We start from the raw sequence: 18,184 nt of genomic DNA on the forward strand, positions 1-18,184 counted from the left end.
GCGCTACTGTTAGCGTTAGCCCCATGCTAGCGTGTTTCTGCCGCATCTCATTGATTTAGGTGGGTTTTTTTTAACCGTTTCTGTTAGTGCTACCGTGTTGTTGCTATGTTAAACGAAGCTAAGGGGGCAGTCGAGCAGAAAAGGTAAAAGTGAGATCGGTGGAATATATGTGCCAAGGAAGTGACTTTTACCGGTATTTTTTTTTTTTTAACCGGCCCTGTTAGTGCCACGTGAGTGTTGTGCTAGCGTGTTGCTGCTGTGTTACTGCCGCGTCTCAGTGATCTTTTTTTTTTTTAACCGGCCTTGTTAGTGCTATGCTACCGTGTTGCAACTGTGTATCTGCCACTTCTGTTTTTTTGTTTTTTATCGGTATGTTATTTTTTTTTTTTTTACCAGCCCAGTTCGTACTACCGTGTTGTTGGTATGTTAAGCTAAGCTAAGGTATTAAAACTTTGAAAACTCTTTCTGTGTACCGTCTTTCTTTGTAAATATCTCGCGTTTCAATGTGGGCACTTGCGGCTTTTACACAGGTGCGGTTTATGTATGTACCAAATGGTATTTCCTTTACAAATGTACTTTGTGAGGTTTATAATCCAGTGCACTCTGTAGGCCGGAAATTACGGTAACCATTTCTGTTTGTACTAGTTAACAGATATTGTGGCTCTAAAACGTTAAGGGGGAAGGATGAAAAAGAAATCTTCTAGACAATCACAATTCAAATAATAACATAAATACACGCGCTGATATTCAGCTAAGTACAGGATGCCAAATTGGGAAAAGTTGCACTTTCTCGTGCTCTCTCAAAAAGGTTCTGTGCTGGTGGGTGTGTGGACAAGGTGACATGAATGCTTCACCTTGTGCTGGCTGGGTTCTCTGGGACGCCGCGATCCGGCGTGAGTTTTGTTTGCAGCCCTCCCTGCCCGTGAGGTGAGCCTTCCAGGCCTGCAACGGGTACAAAAGTAGCTCAGTGAGTCCAGTCATGCCCTTGAAGCGCCTTTTACCGGTCAACGGCCGCAGGCGACTGTAGGCCCAGTCAACGGCGGGATGGCGGCCCTCATTCCCTCTACAACACTGCAGCCTTTCATGGCATCCTGCTCAGTCGGTGTGACTTTCTCGTAATGTTTTTCCCCCCCGCTCAGCAATTTTGAAGGGTGTGTTTACATGAAGAAACTGCACGTCATGTCTTCATTTTTACATGAAATCACAGCCGAGTACATTTAGACGATCCATTTGTGAACAGTATGTACAGTACAGTGTTTTCCTGGCACATACTTGAATAGTATATGCTATGTGCAGCGTGCACTCTACTAATGACTGATGGGCAAAATCTATTGATAAAGCAAGCGCTGGATAAGAGACTGGGGCTCAGACGTTTTAATCCAAAGACACAGCTGTTGCTGTGTTTCACAGAAAACTCAGTTACTAATTCATCAGAATCAGAATCAGCTTTCATAGCCAAGAATCTAACAAATCACAGTGAATTTGTCTCCCGGCAGTCGGTGCCGCCCTGGTACAACATTCAGAACAATTCTTCCAATACACAGAAAAAGGAACGACAAATGAGAGGTTTTCTCATTTCACGCTATTTTGCGAACCTAAAAGAAAAGCAGCCGACCGAGTTTGTACATTTGGGAAAGACCAAAAAAAAGCCACTGCGCACGATGCAATGTTGTCACACAAAACCTCAGCAAATCTGGCAAAATAACATCTCAGAGAGCAAACAAAGGATTAACTACACTTATACAACACTCCTGTACAACTGTAGTGTTCACACACACATGTAAACCTTAATTTCCAGTTTATAAACCGCAACTTTTTTCACATAATTTCAACAGTGCGGTGATGCAGTTAATTTGTGCCTATTTTCTAACCGAGTGAGACTGCTGGAATATATGTGCCGAGGAAGTGACTTTTACCGTTTTTTTTTTTGTTAACCAACCCTGTTAGCGCTCCGCAAACGTTAGCGCTGTGCGAGCGTGTGGCTGCTGTGTTACTGGTGTGTCTCAGTAATTTTTAGTATATATATTCTTTTCAACAGTCCCTGTTAGCGCCGCGAAAGCATTAGCATGTTGCTGCCGCATCTCAGTGATTTAGGTATGTTTTTTTTTTTAACCAGCCCTGTTAGAGCTGTGCTACCATGTTGCTCCTGTGTAGCTGCCGTAGCTCTTTTTTTACCGGTATTTTTTTTGTTTGTTTGTTTTTTAACCAGCCCTGTTTGCGCTACCGTGTTGTTGCTATGTTAAACGAAGCTAAGGTATTACAACTTTTTAAACTCTTTCTGTGTACCGTATTTTTTTGTAAATATGTCCTGTTTCAATGTGGGCACTTGTGCCTTTTACACAGGTGCGGCTTATGTATGCACCAAATGGTATTTCCTTTACAAATGTACTGGGTGAGGCTTATAATCAGGTGCGCTCTGTCGGCAAGAAATTATGGTATATATATTTTTTTTTTCCCCAAGACATTTACGTTTTATTAAGGTCTTGTGCATACCAGTCCCATCCTTGCATCCACTAAATCAAGCCTCCCTTTCTCTTCCACACATGCTTTTTTTAATGAACGCCATTAAAGGTGAGGCTCTCCGAGTCTCAATTTGCAATTACTTCCTCTTGAGAAGAACAACAACCACTACAAGACACGAAGAAGTCGCATTGAACCCTAAACGATTTTATTTCTAAAGCAATTTCCTTCTCTTTTGAAGTCTTTAAAAGGGTAAGCAATATAAGTTTTACCGCCACACCCGTTTGATCTTTTACTGTGACACTACACACTCCTTTGTTTTTGTGTCGGTTTGATTGTGGATGGGAAAGTCTCACAGAATGAAGTCCGAGCCCGGGTTTTGTGACATGCCCCTGGTTTGTCTTTGGATGGGAGGCCCTTGTTCATAGCAAGAATTATTTCATTTGTTTTTTCACATTTGCATTCAACAAAAAGGTTTGGGGCTGACATAGTTCAGGCCATCCCACTAAAAATCACAAAACATTACAAAAAAAAATCCCATCACAGTTTACCAACGCTTGCTCACTCGTGTTCAAAATCTTACCTCTTCTCCCGGCAAAAAGTTGGTGTGACACAAAGGGCAGTGGCTGGAGTCTTTACCTGAGATGGGGGCTGAAACAGAAATGCGACACCTGTAGGCTACCTTAACAGGTAAAGAGGACATCCCTAAGACATCGGAGAGGAAATGAAAATGTGGTCCGAAAGACAGGAGTTTGAAAATTAGGCAGTGTTTGGACAATGGATGTCATTCATGGAGTCGCATTTAAGAAAATCCAAACTCCGAAACAAGCCAAATGGTCTTTTGTGACACAACAACGTCCAACTTTTTACAGCAACACAAAAGACTCTAACGTGTCAATTATTAATACTGACACATGGTTGGTGTTTCAAGTCAACGGTTTTCTATAGTCTGACTTTTATTTTGGTAGCGAAAAAAAGCAGAGGGAAGAGCTATTTGCCAAATATAGAAAATTGTCCGTCTGCTTTCTTTTGTAGTTTATTGCAATATTGAAGCGCAGTGGGCACGTGATTGGCACGTCGGTCTAAGAGCTTTGAAGTTGAAATACGTCAACCCGTCGATCCGTCATCCAAATGTTGACCGGGCGACTCACGTTTGCAAGTGGTACCCTGGGCGTGTCTCGTCAGATCTTCAGTGGCCACTGCTTCCGAGCAGCGCTGGCACTGGCTGAACTTGGACCGACTTTCGCATTCGTTCAGTAGATGCTCTGTAAAGCCTGCGATCTCCACGACCTGCGAACGCAACGCACAAGAGAATGTACGCAGGAAAGCTCCGCCAAGAGAGCGACAACATTTTTTGCCTGCGAGGTCCTTCAACCTGTCTGCATTCATCACAGCGTCTCAGCATGGGACAGTGCCTCCAATAGTGAAGGTCTAATCCCTCTTCGGTGAAAGAATCATCAGTTTTATCGCAGAATATGCACAAGCTGAGAAAAAAAAAAAGTTCAACGACAAACGATAGCGTCAAATGGTCTCAAATCTGGAATGTCTACTGCGGGGGTCGGAAACCTTTAAGGCTGAGCGAGCCATAAACGGCGTATATTTTAAAATGTAATTCCAAAAGAGCCATCCAATAGTTTTAAAACGAAATACAACACTTTAAGAGCACAATAAGTCTCCAAATTCATTTAAATAACATGATACTGTTGCTAACCAATGATAACAAAACTACTTTTTACCATTAATGCGACTTCTTTTCTTCTGTTTCATACATCATTAAATTAAACTTCATTCAAACTTTGCGACTTCCATCCGTTATTCATGAACGTAGGTTGCTCTTAATGTTTTGTTTTTTGTTTTTTTAATGTGAGAAAGACATTTCATATGCATAGGTAGAACCGAACATTGTCAGTATAGCAATAATCACGCGCCGCAGTGTGTGGTATGTAATGGGAAGTGCGTTCCACAATTTCACAATCAGCTGATCTGCAGGTTGAATATTTTTCATTTGTCCCCACTTACGTGCGCTCGCCAACAATGCATGCCAATATAGGCCTGTCTTTATGTAAAAAAAAATTAAATGAAAATACCGGTGGTGGGCGGCGCATAAGCACTCTGTCATTATAAACCACATTGATGGGCTGCGTGAGGACTGTAACATTTGTAATTATGAGTGTACCCCTTTAAGAGCGGAGGGGGGGCGGTGCAAGGTAAACTAGGAAGAAGAGTGCAGCAGGTTGTTGTTAGAGAAAGTTACGTGTGGTGCCAAAATGTTAAAAAAAAAAGAAAAAGTCAGGCTCACGTCCTTTTTTGGGGGGGAGCTACGCAGTCACACGATCGACCAGAACTTCCTCTCGATCGCGATGGACACATTGAGCACCCCTGTTGTAACCAGTATGTCGTTATGAGGGCTCTGCGAGCCATACGCAACCATCAAAAGAGCCAGGTGTGGCTCGCGAGCCGTAGGTTCCCGACCCCTGGTCTACTGCATATGAAAGAAAATGTCAACAGGCTAATAATGCCCGAACGAGGTCACTTACTTATCCAGATATGTGATAGATTGCTGGACCTCAACTGTGGGTGTTTTCTTGTTCTGAGGCAATTTTAGAACTGCAAAAAAATAAAAGATGAAACCCGTCACAACTTGACAGCATGACTTTAAGTGATTTCAACGAGCACGCTTAAACTTTCATTGTTAAATAGAAGAGTTTTTATACTACGCTGTCCTGCTGGGTTTTATATAAGAATAGTTTATTATTTAGCTATCCATCCATCCGTCTTTTTAGCTGCTCATCCTGATGAGGGTCGCAGGAGTGCTGGAGCCTATCCCAGCAGTGAACGGGCAGGAGGCGGGGGTACACCCTGAACTGGTCGCCAGCCAATCGCAGGGCACATTGAGACAAACAGCTACACTCACAATCACACCTAGGGGCAATTTAGAGTGTCCAATTAATGTTGCATGTTTTTAGGATGTGGGAGGAAAGCAGAGTGCCCGGAAAAAACCCACGCAGGCACGGGAAGAACATGCAAAGTCCAAACAGGCGGGTCCGGGATCCAACCCGGGACCTCAGAACTGTGAGGCCAACGCTTTACCAGCTGACCCACCGTGCTGCGTTATTAAGTTATCATCTTTATAAATGTGTTTGATTTATATGTAACATATATGTAATTTTTTTAAGTGCTCTATTAAAAAAAGTTGAGTAAAATGTAAAATAGTAGGTTGATCCAGTAAGAGAGTTCATTTTCTGGACTTCAAATTTGATGAGTGCTGAGGCGTTAAGTTAACGTGAGTAAGCGAAACGAAACAAACAAAGGCCAGGGCGGAGGTGATCGACTAAAATGTTAGCAGCGATGACGTTTTCCACTCCTCCAGTTTCAACGAACAGCTCGTGAACGAGGCCATCATCATCCGTCCTTGAGGTTACGAGGTTGGGGTGGTTTAACGACGTGTTCGGATGTATGTCTGATTGTTACATTACACTTGATAAAAAGCGGGGAAATGAGACAATTATTATATGTACAACCATATTATCAAATGTAATGTTCCAATACTCCCAAATATATTTCCAATATTACAATAAACAACATTAACCATCTAGCTACATTCCCTATGTTTACCCACACACACGTACCGTAATTTCTCGAAAATAATGTGCGAATTTTTCCAAAAATATTACCAAAAAGGTAATAGAGCGCTTTATATTTAGGTACCGATTAAAAATAAAAAATACAATCACATTGTATAGTCGTATACAGGTACATAGAGAAGTAAAAAAATCTATACATATACATTTCGATATGATATTCGATGTCTTATATTACACATTTTGTTAGCATAGCATGCTTGTTGCTACTACACTAAAGATCAGAAACGACTGCCCGTGAGTTTGTTTTAACTACAACTAAGACAAAAAATGTCGACTACAACGGCTAGAGATGTGTCATCACTGTGCCGACAACGTTTTATGCACAAATATTTAATGGGGTGTTTAATTAACTGTTAAATAGTTTATATTTTAAGACTGTAATATGCGTTATCAACAGTATTAAAATGTTGTGCCGTCATTGGGCAATTATTCTAATTGGTTGAGGGATTCTGTTCTGACCATTACAGAGACCAGGACAAGCGTGTCCTGTGGCCTGTCCCGAGATATTATTACCGCTACATCAGTACATGCACAATGATTATTATTAATAATTGTTACAGATATTTTTTTGAAAAACAATACAAGTACAAACTTGAAATATAAATACAGAGCAGAGCAAATTGGTGGTGCGCATTGTACATTGGTAGAAGGGTTTTCCGGTTTGGTTTTTTTTTTTGAGTCAGCTTTGGGGGTGCGCATTATACTTCAGGGCGCGTTATACTCGAGAAATTACGTTAATTGTATAACTATCATATTATGCACTTGTTTCATTGAAACAAGTAATCTCAGTTTAAAGAAATAACACGTTAACCACAATTCTGGGAACACAGGACACTGCCACCCACACTTCGGGCAAGGCAGCTTAACCACAATGACTTTAAAGATACAGGCCAGGGACAAAGGGGTGCAGATGCAGGCGGAGTAAACAACTCTGTCAGGGTAAAAACAAATGAAACTGTTGTGAAGTTTTCATCACTTTCCATGGGATCTCATGTCATATTGTCTCTACACTTCCTACTTGTTGTGGCGAGGCTCACTCCTCCACCCAGGGCTGTGGTGATTCTCCCATGACAAAGTTTACCGACCGGTTCGCTGGAACCACCCTCACGACCGAGCGTGAGGGTGGAAAAATAAACAGTTAGGAAGGCATAAAACAGATTTGGATCTGCGGCCACGTACTTTGTTTACCAGCCTTTTGAGACCCTCTCGCAACTTTGGCAACTTCTTTCTTGGTCATTTGTTCTTTGGTACTTTTACTGTCCCTTTCCTTGAAGGAAAAACACAGAAAAGTGAATAGAAAAGAAGGTGACACACACGTGCAAATTGTGGCTTCAAGTGTCCTTGTCCCTCTTTTTGTGCGAAAACAATGTGCCACAGCTATTTGTACAAGAGTCAAGTGACGTTATTATGAGCATGTTAATGAGAAGCTTTCAAAAGGTGTCATGTAATTGCAGTGCGAAGACAACTCCACCTACTGTCAACTCCTTCATGGCGGCCAGCTGCTCTCGCAGGGAGTGGATCCCTTCCTCCTCCTTTTGCCCGTCCCGCGGACCCCCGCCCTTCACAGGGCGAATGAATTACTGACAAAGTCAACACGTCATCCATCATCTGTGTTTACTTTTACTTGAAGTACAACCTGACGTCTAGCGTACAACCAAGTACTGCAAGTGACGTAGATAATTGAGGTGCAGCAGAGTGCCAATTAGGTAATGGTACAAATTAAGCTTCGTCACAAGTAAATTCTTCTGTCATGCCAGACACACAAAAAAAGCCAAGTTATACAGTGGGTCAAAAAAAAAGGATTTAGTCAGCCATTTTGTGCAAGATCTTCCGCTTAAAAACATGAGAGAAGCCTTTTCATTATAGGTATACCTCACCTACCCATGCAAGAAAAAATTGGAAAAAAATACAGGAAATCACATTGATTTTTAAAGAATTTATTAGCAAATTATGGTGGAAAATGAGTATTTGATCAATAAAAAAAAAATTCATCTCAATAGTTTGTTATAGTCACTGATGGTGTAGCGGTACACACGCCTGACTTTGGTGCGGGCAGCGGGGGATGGTGTCGATATCTTGCCCTCCGACTGACTGGCGACCAGTTCAGGGTGTAGTCCGCCTTTCGCCCGAAGCTAGCTGGGATAGGCTTCGGCTCTCCTGTGCTCCTTTTGAGGATACGTGGCTTGGATAATGGATGGATGGACAGTTTGTCATATACCTTTTGTTGGCAGTAAGAGAGATCAAATGTTTTCTTCACAAGGCTTCCAAACACTGTTGCTGGTATTTCAACACATTCTATCGATACAGATTTCTTCTAGCGTTTCCAAAGATTTTTGTTGCGGTTGAGATCTGGAGACTGGCTTGGCCTCTCGAGGACCTGGAAATACTTCTTCCAAAGCCGCTTCTTCGATGTGTCTCAGATCATTGTCATCCCGAAACACCCATCCATACTTCATCTTCAATGCCATCAATGACGGAAGGAGGTTTTCACTCAAAATCTGACGATACTTGGCCCCATTCATTCATTTTTTTACACACGGATCAGTCGTCCTGTAAAACAGCCCCAAAAGATGCTATTTCCACTTTAATACTTCACAGTAGCTATGTTTTTCTTTGAATGCAACTTGGCAATCTTTCTCCTCCAAACATGACAACTTGAGTTTTTACCCTAAAGTTCTATTTTGGTTTTATCTGCCCATATGCCATTCACCCATTCCTCTTCTAGATCATCCAAATGCTCTGTAGAAAACTTCAGACGGGCCTGGACATGTATTGGCTTAAACAGGGGGACATGTCTGGCACTGCAGGATTTGAGTCCCTGGCAGCATATTGTGTTACTGTTGGTCTCCTTTGTTACGTTGTTCCCAAGTCTCCGCAGGTCATTTACTAGGTCCCCCCATGTGGTTCTGGGATTCATGATCACCATTCACGTCATCATTTTGATCCCACGGGGTGAGGTTTTTTTGTGGCGGCCCAGATCGAGGGAGATTATCAGTGGTCTTGTATGTCTACCATTTTCTAATAATTGCTCCCACAGTTGATTTCTTCACAACGAGCTTCTTACCGATTGCAGATTCAGTCTTCTAAGACTGCTGCAAGTCTACAATTTAGTTTCCGGTGTCCTTTGACAGCTCTCTGGTCCTGGCCATAGTGGAGTTTGAAGTGTTACTGAGGTTGTAGACAGTTATCTTTTATCGTGATAAAGAGTTCAAACCCATTGAGACCGGTAACAAAAGGACAGAGGATCCTCTTAGTGAAGAAGTTAAAGATCTGTGAGACTCAGAAATCTCGCTTGTTTGTAGATGACCAAATATTTATTTTCCACCTTAATTTGTTCATAAACTATCTCAAAATTGGAAAATGTTATTTTCTGGATCTTTCTCCCCCATTTTGTCTCTCACACACAAGGTATACGTATGATGAAAATTACAGGCTTCTCTCATTTTTTTAAGTGGGAGAATTTGTAAAATCTTAGCGTGAAAAAAGCTTGTGGTTCCGATTTCCCGACCGGACCTAAAAATTCCCGCCGACCCAAACATTTTTACACCACGTAATAAATATGTGAAGGGCGTGGTTCTCCACAGCCAGCATATGCGGAAGGACAGAGTTATGTCAGATATGTTATGTAGTTATGTTTGCTGCACTGTATGTAGTCGAGGCTAAATACTGTAAGTTAAATAGTACCAACTATTGGATTTTAAATAAAAGCATCCCTAAAGACAGTCTAACATCAAGCGTTAGATGCATGCAGATAACCGTAATTTCCGGCCTATAAAATGCGCCTTTTTTCACACGCTGCGGCTTATGCGGTGATGCGGCAAAAGTAAGAGTGAGACAGGTGGACTATATGTGCCGAGGAAGTGACTTTTACCGGTCCGTCCCTGTTAGCGCTGCGCTATTGTGTTACTGGCATGTCTCGGCAATTTTTACCAGTCTATTTTTTTAACTGGCCCTGTTAGCGCTAGCGTTAACCTCTCTGTGTACCATCTTTCTTTGTAAAGATCTCGTGTTTCAATGTGGGCACTTGCGGCTTTTACACGGCTGCGACCTATTTATGTATCAAATGGTATTTCCTTTACAAATTTACTGGGTGAGGCTTATAACCAGGTGCGCTCGGTAGGCCGGGAATTACGGTATATAATCAGGGGTTAAAACGAGGATTGATCCTGGTTTACATGAAGAATTTAGAGAAGTTAAAATCTTTCTTTTTCTTTTGCAGACATTTCAGTGGTGCTGTCTGAAAACCCGTCCAACCATCAGGTGAAATAGCCCCATCATTCACTTACACGCTCGTAATATCAATAACTGATTGAATTTTTGATTGATTGATTTTAATAACTGATTTAATAACTAACACACAACCTAAGGTTCCTTTACACACACACACACACAAAGTGGACAAATAAAACACAGAACAAAAGATGCATACAAAAACTGAGTGAAGCGGGTGAGTTTTGAGTTTGAGGTTTGTTGCTCCTCATTGTTTATACTGATTATAAAAAATAAAATAAAAAAAAACATTGCCTCTCCTTTGGGTCAGTGTTTTGATGAAAAATAACCTAGTTATCACAAACAGCACCTTGTGTAGAAATAGGATATCATGCGACTATTTCATGTTACATGCATCATATTTTCCCGCGGCCCTTGTGAGGATAAGAAGCTCAGATAATTGATGGATGCATCGTATTTGACTTACAGAAGTAAAAAAAAAAAAAAGGATTAAAAAAAGGTCTTACTTGAGTCTCCACCATTTGCCCGTCAATCTTGGAAAAGCCATCAAATAAGGTTTTGTAGCGGAAGCTGTTGCGAGAAGCGTCACGGGCTGGAAGGTAGTTGAGGACAGCCGAACTGTGCCGCTTGTACATGGACAAGATGACGCGCGCTGCCACTTCTCGGACTGCGGATGCACCATGCTCCAGCGCTGCCACACAGAACTGAAAGAGAGAAATCGGTCTTTTTACTGACGTACATTAATGTTCTCGTGTCTACCCCGCAATTAATATTCAAGTTCATCCGTAAGGCATTTGATGAGGATTAGGAAAAGGCTCTCTAGTTTTTCCACAACAAACTTTTATGTATCTTCCCACAATGTCAAGATTACAGAATTATCTTGGTACACGCTGCCTACACTTAAATTCGGCAAGTAATCCAATAGACCAACCATTGCTTGATCATAAATACATCCATGCATCGCTGAGCTAGTCGCCAGGTCTTGCAGGGTGCATTATAAAAATTATTTACACTCACATTCACACCAGAGAGAAATCCCACACAAGCACGGGAAGAGAAAAATGTATCAATTGAGATTTGAAGATGGATCATGTGACTGCAAAGGCAAATATCCCACCATTTCCATTTTCAATGACAGATAAATTATTGCCACGTTGGCAGAGAAAGAACATTTTTTTACGTCCAAAGACAGACTTAAAAACACACAAAAAAGCACAAAGGCCACCAAACCTTACAAAATGTTGTCGTCTCGACAGACAATTCATGACAATTTAATTTACAAACTGAAGAACAAAAATTATTTTAACAAGTCAGGTTTTAACAAATTCACAATTTCAACTTTAACACTCGTTATATCAAAGTTAACACCCACAAGTAGACCGTTAACATAGAGAAGAAATGCTCCAAAGCAATTAAGGGTTCTGCGCCTTGCTCAAGGACACTTCGGCAATGACACTGAACAGCTCCCACCCATAATTTTTTCCGTCGTGGGCCCCCGGGCTGAGTCCTGACAGAATTTTACCAGACAGATCACCTAGGTAACACCAGCAGGAAAAGGAAAAATGTTCAAACCGTCCTTCTTCAAACACTTTCAGAGTTTGTCACATGATACTACACGGTTAAGATTCACTGCATCAATTCAGGTTTTAGCTGCAAGTGCATGTTTTTTTGTTTCTTGGCTTAAATCGCTTAACAAAAGCCGCCTGTTGTTTTTTTGTCTTACTGACCTTCAAAGTAGTTATCTTACACCAACAATGACATTCACGAGGGTTCCATTCCATTTCGTTTTAGAGGCGGAGGTTTCATCGAGCTTCCCTTTACTTCAGCTTTTGCCATAAACTTTCAGATAATGGTCAACTTGCAAAGTGAAAGTGCAAACCGTCGAACAACATTTCTATGCAGTTTATACAAATATACGTGTGTATGAAGTGTGTTTTATGAAGTATTCTAATAAAGAGAGTAGGAAAAAAATCACAGACGATCATTACAGTAAAGCCTCGGTTCTCGGACGTCCCCATTTTCAAACAAATTGGTTTTCGAACGAAAATTTGGAGATTTTTTTTGCTTCTGTTTTCAATTGAAAATTAGTGCTGGAACGCCCCCGATAAAACCCGAAAATAACATCATGCGCGCAGCCAGACCAGCTGACCCACGACGCGCTTTTTTGTGAATTCCCACGCCGCTGAAAAAACCCGGAAATAATATAATGCGTGCGGCGCAAGCAGCTGACCCACCCACGACGCGTTTTGTTATTGTCAATTGGAACGACCCCCCCCCCAAAAAAAAATGGAAATGACTTAACGCACGGGGCGCAAAAAAATGTTTTTCTTCTTATGCGGGACTACCGTTTTAAACCCCAATCATGGCTCCAAAGAAGGCAAGCTGCTTGTTTAAAGTTATTTTGCACTTTTGTTAATAAAAAAGTTTACAAGGCTGGGGGCCGAGTTGCTACAGATACGGCAATGCACTCCCAGCCTAGCGTACTGTACCACTAAAGCATACATTTCAAGCAAAAAATAAATATATTTCTTAAATTATTTTATGATAGAAAGTATTTAAACTATACATGTATTTCTACTATGCAGTTCATTATCAGGAAAAGCTAAAAAAATGCTTTAAAAAGCCAATTTTTTTTAGGCTGGGAACGCATTATTTCTTCTTCCATTCATTGTAATGGGAAACATCGATTCGGTTATCTAACAAATCCCTTCTCGAACCGTTTTCTAGAACAGATTGTGGTCGAGAACCGAGGCATCACTGTATATCCTACAGACGGACTTCAAATGTCTAGGGCCTGATTTACTAGGATCACATATCGCAAGTGTTAAATTGTTTGATCCTGTGCTCCTCTCGCCTCTCATTTTGCTTGCGATAGCTCGTCATTCTTCATCAGTTGCCTTTCAGATATGGTCTTTCAAATCGTACTATTTGCCATCGCAAATCATCTCAGGTTTTATAAATCAATTTGCACGTGCAAAATTAAACTTTTTCCTTCTAAGATTGGAAAAATAAACCGTGCAGCAATTTTTGCGTGTTCAGCCGTCACAACTTAAATAAAGACACTAAATTGCCCGTAGTTGTTGACGTGAATGCGGATGTTTGTTTGTTTGTTTGTATGTGCCCTCCGACAGGCTGGCGATCAGTTGAGGGCGTACCCCGGGTCTCGCCCAGAGTCGTCTGGGATAGGCTCCAGGATGCCCACGACCATTGTGAGGCGAGGCGGTACCGAAATTAATTTGTATTACCTCGAGTGGGCATCTTTCCGAAATTACAAGATTACCAACATAATAACATTGTCCTTCATTTAGCATTACACACCTATCATATTCAGGATCCTTATTATTTGACAGCGGGAAGTTTTTTTGATAATGTCCGCAATGGAATAAATGTAATTGCTGTGAAAATGATTGACGTTAAACCTTACCACACACCATATATGCAAGGTTCTCGCTGAGCTGATTGTGACGTGAGCAAAGCAAAGCCCCCCGTCCCTTAGCTGAACTGTTTATTGTGACACGAGCAAAGGAAAGCCCCCCCCATCCCTTTTGTCACATCTCAATTGTGACCGGTGACGATGTTTACCAAGAAAATGTCGGAAGCCTTCTCAACAAAGACAACGGGCAAGCATGTGCAAACATGCAAGGAAGGGGCCCCTTGTATGGAAAAAGTTAGGGATCAACCTAACAATTTGCCCTCACTGATGAAGGACGCGGAGGGAGTCGTAAAAGGGGTGAGGTGTCTTAAAGTAAATAGAACGGACGAGCAGTGACATGCCCGCCCTGGTCAGTCATTACTGAAAGCTTGGGGAAGAAAATGTCTGGATCTCAGCAAAATCACAGAGCGTGTGCTTCCCTTTTCAGTTAGTCATTGCAACAGAGCCAAACGAAATTGAAAAGAAGAAGGATAAATGGGAAAATGAAAGAAGATTTCACTAAATTAATTTGCTCTTCCTGACTGCATGTGGCTTTGAAAATCAGCTACTACTTTACAACTCATTCAGCTCTTTTCTGAAAATTTGAAAATGAACGCATTTGGAACCCAAAGATTTAAATCATGTCAGGTAAATGGAATCGGAATCGCGAAAATCTGTGAATAATTGACGACCATTATAATTGCCATGAATTTTTTTTTTCTCCTAAAAGTGTGAATAACTGTCAAAATATCACCTATAAGAGGCGTGTAGGATCCCACACGATTTTTATTTTTGAATCCATAAATAGTTCGGAGTACAGATTTTTAAATGTAAATACTGTATGCGGGCACCCACTGCAATAGAAGTAGTACCTGCTTGGCTCTGTACTCGTTTTGTTGGAAAAAGAGGCTTATTTTTCCATCCATCCATCCATCCATTTTCTTAGCCACTTATCCTCACAAGGGAGTGTCGGAGCAGGAAGCGGGGTACACCCTGAACTGGTCGCCAGCCAATCGCAGTGCACATGGAGACAAACAGCCGCACTCACAATTACACCTAGGGGCAATTTAGAGTGTCCAATTAATGTTGCATGTTTTTGGGATGTGGGAGGAAACCGGAGTGCCCAGAGAAAACCCACGCTGGCACGGGGGAGAACATGCAAACTCCACACAGGGAGGGCCGGGATCGAACCCGGGACCTCAGAACTGTGAGGCCAACCCTTTACCAACTCCGCCCCCGTCCTGCCACTTATTTTTCCATCATCCGCTTATCCTCACAAGGGTCACGGGGTGTGCTGGAGCTTTTCCCGGCTGTCAACAGGCAGGAGGCGGGGTACACCCTGAACTGGTCGCCAGCACATAGCGACAAACAGTCGCACTCACAATCAGACCTAGGGGCAATTTAGAGTGTCCAATTAATGTTGCATGTTTTTGGGATGTGGGAAGAAACCGGACTGCCCAGAGAAAACCCACGCAGGCACGGGGAGAACATGCAAACTCCACACAGGCGGGGCCGGGATCGAACCCGGGTCCTCAGGACTGTGAGGGCAACGCCACCGTGCCGCCTCTTTTTCCGTCATATATAATTGGAATAAAATGACACATGACAATGGTGTAACAATCTTGTAACTATAATTAGAATGTGTTTTTTTGTTTTAGTATAGTAGAAAATCTCTTACAAAGTACTGCAATAAGTTACTGGAGTTAAATTATTATTATTATTTTTTTTTTACACATATTTCAGTGAGAGCCCGTCTAAAAGGTTGTCCACGTACAGCAAAAAAGACACTTAATGGATCAACTTAAGTCCTTTACCGTCATGACATTCTCCAGGGTGAATCCAGAGTTCTCCGTGCCCAGCTCCTCCAGGAGACTTTCGAGCATCTCAACTCGACTCTGAGCCAGACGAATGGGGAAGTTGGACTTGAAAGGCTTCACCAGCTCAAGTGGGATGAACTGCAAAACCCGAACGTCTTTCAGGATAGCGATTTCCTGAATGGCAAACCAGAAAGACAACTGTTAAGTCATACCCATGTGATGTTACACGTAATTTATTCATCAAGAGAAACATCTGCCTGGAAGTAAAAGTAAAGTGATGTGTGTGTCTGTGTGTGTATAATTAGAGTGGCACGCAAGATGGAAGAACTCAGCGGTGACAACCCTCTGAAGATGAATGTATTTTCATTGAAAAAGATATTCAAGACATTTTGTCTCTCGTACTCAATACAGATGTACAAGCAATCCAAGCAAAATAGGCATACATTTGAGGACACCTGTCTATTCATTGAATTCATTTGCTTGGATGGCGTGACTGAGCTCCTTCCATTGGGTTACCCTAACCCTAACCCTGGAAAGTTGTCTAGGAGGCATTCTAATCAGATGCCCGAGCCACCGCATCTGGCTACTCTCAAGCTGTAGGAGGAGTGGCTCCACTCTGTATCCCTCCCGGAGGACTGAGCTTCTCACCCTATCTCAAAGGGACAGCCCAGAAACCGTGTATAGGAAACTTACTTCAGCTGCTTCTATCAGGAATCTTGGTTTTTCAGTCATGGCAAACAGCTCATGACCATAGGTTGAGGGTAGGTAGGAATCTAGATCAACTGGTAAATTGAGAGCTTCACCTTTCGACTTAGCTCCCTTTTTACCACTTAGCTCCCTCTTTACAACGGCAGACCAATACAACGTTCGCATTAGTGCAGACACTGCACCGATCCGCCTATCGATTTGCTGCTCCATTCTTCCCTCACTCGTGAACAAGACCTAAAGACACTTGAACTCCTCTACTTGGGGCAGGATCTCATCCCAGACTCGGAGAGAGTACTCCACCCTTTTCCAACTCAGGACCATGGTCTCAGATTTGGAGTTGCTGATTTTCATCCTCGCTGCTTCACACTCGGCTGCAAAAGACTCCAGTCAGAGTTGGAGATTACGGCTTGATGAAGGCAACAGAATCACTAGAGATGCAATACCAACACAACCAAACCAGACCCACTCAATGCCTCAGCTTCACCGAAAAATTCCATCCATAGAATTAATATATAGAATCGAGACAAAGTCCAACCCTCACTGGAAACGAGTCTGACCTACTGCTGGCAATGCGAACCAAATTCTGACACCCGTCGTGTAGGGACCAAACAGCCCATATCGTGGAGTTCAGTATCCCATACTCCCAAAGCACACACCCCCCCCCCCCCCCCACAGACATGGATTTCTAAGAATGCATGTTAGAATCTTACACATCTGGGATCCCTTCCCGCTTTGTCTCAATTCTAATTAGTTTCATCTTTTGTAAAAGTTCTTTAAAATTGTTTCTGCCTTTGTTTGCTTTCTGAAAAGGGGAAGCGTTTCACAATTTGTAATATTGTTTTGCACCTCCAGGCCACAGTAAATATCACTTGATCAAGACTTTTCTAATATTCCATGCCACAAAATAAGTAAATTATGTATTACTGCAGAAATCAGCCAAAGCTCAGATAGGAAGTGAAAAATTTGGACCACGACGTACCTAGTTGAGAGATCACTTTTGTAAAACTAAAGTCCTGAGAATTACTGCTTTACAATTTAGTGTTTTTGCACATTACACTTGAAACTCAATCGGGTAGTAGAAGACAGGAGAAAATAAATGAAAATATCTAAAGTTAAACATGAATGTCAACCAGCAATTCAAAACTTTTTTACTGTAGTTACCTTGGCATTGTACACACGATTTGTTTTATTGTTTTATTTATTTTTTAAAATGTCTGTGACAGGTTCCTGTCGTAAAATAAAAAATGGGCATTGAAGAGTTTTGAGCGGATTAGCTTGAGCTGATTCTGATTATGTGTGGTCTTCTTCTTTTCCTTTTGGCTTGTCCCGTTAGGGGTCGCCACAGCATGTCATCTTTTTCCATGTCAGCCTATCTCCTGCATCTTCCTCTCTAACCCCAACTGGAGAGGGTTACTGCATCACAGTTCTGAGGACCGGCGGTTCAAATCCGGGCCCCACCTGTGTGGGGATTGCATGTTCTTCGGGAACTCCGGTTTTCCTCCCACATCCCCAAAACATCTAAGCCTATCTGGTGCATCCTCCTCTCGAACACCCACTGCCCTCATGTCTTCCCTCCCAACATCCACCAATCTTCTATTTGGTCTTCCTCTTGCTCTCTCTTCCTTGCCAGCTCCATCCTTGTCACCCTTCTACCAACATACTCACTCTCTCGCCTCTGGACATGTCCAAACCATCGAGGTCTGCGCTCTCAAAAATTGTCTCCAAAACATCCAACTTTGGCTGTGCCTCTAATGAGCTCATTTCTAATCCTATCCAACCTGCTCACTCCGAGCGAGAACCTCAACATCTTCATTTCCGCCACCTCCAGTTCTGCTTCCTGTTGTCTCTTCAGTGCCACCGTCTCTAATCCGTACATCATGGCCGGCCTCACCACTGTTTTGTAAACTTTGCCC

At 42.2% G+C, this 18,184-nt stretch overlaps 1 protein-coding gene across 2 annotated transcripts in view; it reads right to left on the reverse strand.

Moving 5' to 3' along the window:
* cep104 (centrosomal protein 104) overlaps positions 1-18,184 on the reverse strand; it is a 37,615-nt gene that overhangs the window by 2,870 nt on the left and 16,561 nt on the right. For both annotated transcript variants that reach the window (XM_061845094.1, XM_061845103.1), the window contains exons 13-21: positions 15,561-15,737; positions 10,841-11,038; positions 7,580-7,663; positions 7,284-7,371; positions 4,998-5,067; positions 3,836-3,944; positions 3,612-3,750; positions 3,044-3,111; positions 855-942 (exon numbers count right to left, since the gene is read on the reverse strand). In XM_061845094.1, the coding sequence (XP_061701078.1) occupies positions 855-942; positions 3,044-3,111; positions 3,612-3,750; positions 3,836-3,944; positions 4,998-5,067; positions 7,284-7,371; positions 7,580-7,663; positions 10,841-11,038; positions 15,561-15,737 (1,021 nt within the window). The remainder of the gene's footprint in view (positions 1-854; positions 943-3,043; positions 3,112-3,611; positions 3,751-3,835; positions 3,945-4,997; positions 5,068-7,283; positions 7,372-7,579; positions 7,664-10,840; positions 11,039-15,560; positions 15,738-18,184) is intronic.

This window comes from Syngnathoides biaculeatus, chromosome 2, assembly GCF_019802595.1.
Source record: "Syngnathoides biaculeatus isolate LvHL_M chromosome 2, ASM1980259v1, whole genome shotgun sequence".
Taxonomy (NCBI): domain Eukaryota; kingdom Metazoa; phylum Chordata; class Actinopteri; order Syngnathiformes; family Syngnathidae; genus Syngnathoides; species Syngnathoides biaculeatus.